The sequence below is a fragment of the Mobula birostris genome, chromosome 3 (genome assembly GCF_030028105.1).
Source record: "Mobula birostris isolate sMobBir1 chromosome 3, sMobBir1.hap1, whole genome shotgun sequence".
In the NCBI taxonomy this organism is placed as follows: Eukaryota; Metazoa; Chordata; class Chondrichthyes; order Myliobatiformes; family Myliobatidae; genus Mobula; species Mobula birostris.
The window spans coordinates 219,259,350-219,262,815 of record NC_092372.1 but is presented as its reverse complement, the minus strand read 5'-3'; the positions used below and the strand labels follow the sequence as shown (position 1 = coordinate 219,262,815).

General features: G+C 45.7%; 1 protein-coding gene across 1 annotated transcript; it reads right to left on the bottom strand.

Annotated features, from left to right (window-relative positions):
- Window positions 1-376: 376 nt before the first annotated feature.
- On the bottom strand, window positions 377-2,881 carry LOC140194798 (5-beta-cholestane-3-alpha,7-alpha-diol 12-alpha-hydroxylase-like). Its single transcript, XM_072252081.1, has one exon. The coding sequence runs from the start codon at window positions 2,840-2,842 to the stop codon at window positions 1,325-1,327; it is 1,518 nt and encodes a 505-aa protein (XP_072108182.1). The 5' UTR covers window positions 2,843-2,881; the 3' UTR covers window positions 377-1,324.
- Window positions 2,882-3,466: the final 585 nt, after the last annotated feature.

Below are 3,466 nucleotides of genomic sequence, written 5' to 3'. Positions count from 1 at the left end.
TGACTATAATTTCTGCTCTCATTTAACTTTGGTCTCTTCTTACCAAATCCAGCAGTGTGAAGTCATGCTCTTAAAACTGAAAATAACTGCAGATACTAGAAACCTGAATTTGATACAAGATTCTTCTATAAATGAAACTGTTTCTTTGAACTTTTAAGGTTTTAAGGCAGTCTTAGAATGAGAACACCATTTCTTGTAGCAGTGACCTCAGAAGTGTGTGAGGAATGTTCTGCTTGTGTTTAAGGAATTTGGATACAATATGTGGCAACCCTTGTTATTCTAGAATTCTCATGCAAAGTCATTAAAAGAATTTGAAAAAGTGGACTATTGAGACTAGAATATAAAGAAAATATTAACAGTTTATTTTAATCATTTACTTTTGCTGGTCAAGTACAATTATGAGTTAATCAGGCTTCTCATTACCAATCACATTTTCCTCACCGCAACACTTTTTTGCTTTCTACAGGGATGACTCTCTATGATTTCTTTGTCTGGTCTCATCCATTCAGCTACACTTCCCAGTCTCCAGCAACTTCCCCCTGTAACCATATGTGGTATCTCTCCAGCTCCTCAATCACCACCAACTGAGGACCTAAATGGACCATCTAAACGAGCCAGAGATTCATCTGCACCTGCTCCAAACTCATCTTCTGCACTTGGTGCTCCAGATCTGGCCTTCTCAACACTGGTGAGTCAAAGTACTGACAAAGCAACTATTTTGCACAGAACCTGTACTCTGGGTGCATGTCATTGCAATTCCCCTGCCCATTCTATCACCAACCTGTCGGACCTCGACCTTCCCTACTGCAACAATGAGGTCAAACACAAATTACATGGCAATCCATATTCCCTTCGGCCCATGATGTTATACCAACCATTTACCCTACTGTAAGATCAAGCTAACCCTTCCCTCCCACATAACCCTCTATTTTTCTTTCATCATGTGTCTATCTGAGAGTCTCTTAAATGTCTCTAATATATCTATCTCTATCACCATCTCTGGCAAGGTGTTTCACACATCCTGTATAAAATCTACTTCTACTCTATACTTTCCTCCAATCACCTTAAAATTAGGCCCCCTTGTATTAGCCATTTCCACCCTTGAAAAAGTCTCTAGCTGTCCATTCAATCTATGCCTCTTATCATTTTATACACTTCTATCAATATGTATATATCTCTTATTTCACTACCCATTTCACTACTCATATTCAGAAGTTTATCAATCATTTTTAAACTACCAGTGATTAGTGGTTTTGAGTTTTATGTGTTAACCTGGGTAAATAGAACGGGTGTATGCGTTTAGGGAAAAAAAAGTAACAAGCTGCTAAAACCTGAAGCGGTATCTGAACTGGACATCGTAAGTAGGCTGCATTATGCCAAAGCCCCAGCGATCAGTGGGCGGTATATCCTCCTCGGGGTTCACCAGCTCGAAGTCGAAGTAGCAGAGCATGAGGAAAACAAACTGCTTTAGTTCGTTGGTGGCGAAGAAGCGACCGGGACACATACTGACGCCAGCCCCCCACGGCATGTTGTAATACTTCAGCTTCTGGCCCCTCTTGTAGAAGTCCGTCTTCTTTGTCCCGTCCGCATTGAGGAACCGGTCGAACTGGAAGGAGTGCGGCCGCGGATGCAGTTCCTGGTCCATATGTATCGAAAGGTGAGGGAAAACAGCCACCCGGTCCCCTTTCCGCAGCAAGTAACGCCGGCCGTCAGCCATAGACAGCTCAAAGTCCTCCATCACGGTCCTGGACAGTAGTGGAGAGGCGTACATACGCAGGCTCTCCTGCACGGCACTGTCCAGCACCGGAGTCTTCTGCAGCATATCCCGGGTCAGGTTGACCAGTGGCCCGTCCGCCGTCGCTTGCTGGCCGGTCTGCGCCAGCAGCTCGTCCACTTCGGCTCGCACCGCGTTCAAGGCTTTGGGACTACGGCAAAGGCTGAAGAGGAGCCAGAAAGCCGAGGGACCGGTGTTTCCCTGAGACGCCCAGAGCAGCAGGAACATGTAGCGGCTCTGCATATCCAAGTGAACTCCGTCTTCATCCATCTGGCGCTGGAGCTCCGTCACCCAGCCGCTGGTCTGTTCCCGGTTTCTCATTTTCTGCACAGAGAGTAAGCTCCAGAACAGCCTCTTAAGCCTCTCGATTTCCAGCTTCTCCTTGGGCGGGAGTACAGCGTAAGCGAGCCTGGGAAACAGTCGGTCGTATTTCCTGAACTCATAGTAGAGTTGTTCCGAGTTTTCTCGGTCCAGTTTATTAGCACGGTCCTGATCTCCCTTGGTTGGTTCGTTACCGAACAGAGAGAGGTAGCCCGCCCTGAATACTATATTGTAGCAGTAATTAAACAGTCCATCTTGCTTCCATTCTCTGGTAAAGTCCGCAGTCCTGTGAAGCATCAGTTTCTGTAGATTTATCATCATGGCTTGGGTCAGAACAACCAAACCGTCCCCCATGAGCTGTTTGTTACTTATTCCCTCCAGCAGCTTATGGTCAGTTTGTTTGGCGTGAAAACCGAATACCCTTTCAGCCAACTCAAATGCAAACTTTTTAAAGTCTAATTTCGATGTCGACACCTTCATCACGGCTCCGTAGGATATCGAGTCCATCAGGAATGTAATATAACAGCCGGCTAGCTGGACTGTGAAGATATCCCCATACTTTTTCTGCATCTCCTGCAGGAACTGCTCTGTGTTCCTTTGGAAGGACAGGACGTGGCCGAACCATGGCAGGTAGCCGGTATCCAGAGGCGGCTCGTTCGGTCCCCTCCTTCTCAAAGCGCCCAGGAAGTAAAGGAGGGCGACGAGAATGATTACCAGGCTCAAAAGAATAAACAGCACGTAAGACATGGTTTGGAAGAATCTGACTCCCCACACTACTGTTCTCAAACCCGTGGTGGTGTGGGAGGAATTGTTAGCGTCAGATGACTGCGTTACTTCTCAAGTCAATTATTAACTCAGGAGCTGCTGCAATAGTTGGGAATGAACATGGAACAGAGAACACTACACACAGGAACAGACCCTCTTGCCCACGATGTCCGTGTCCATCAAACTAATGCCATCTGGTCTCTATCGGTCCATTCCTTGACCACTCATATGCCCCTCTGAGTGCTTCTTAAACGCTATCTATCTAATTTGGTTACACCACCTCTGGGCCAGCAAGTTCCAGGCACCTCCCCTTCGCGTAAAAAACTTTCCAACATTAAAGGCATTAAATAAAAGCATGTTATCCTTGCACACTGCACAAATAAAAATGGCTTTTCAGAGATGGCAACATAGATTAATGAAGCCATCCTTATTAATGTTATCTGCATGGACCCCATTAAGGCCTTTAAAGGGTCTCATATGGAGAATTAGACAAACAGTTGAGAGACCATAACATCGAGAATAGAGGGAGTTAGGACATAGAACAGTACAACAGTGTACAGGCCCTTTGACCATATTATTTGCTGACTTTTTAACTGCTTCAAGATC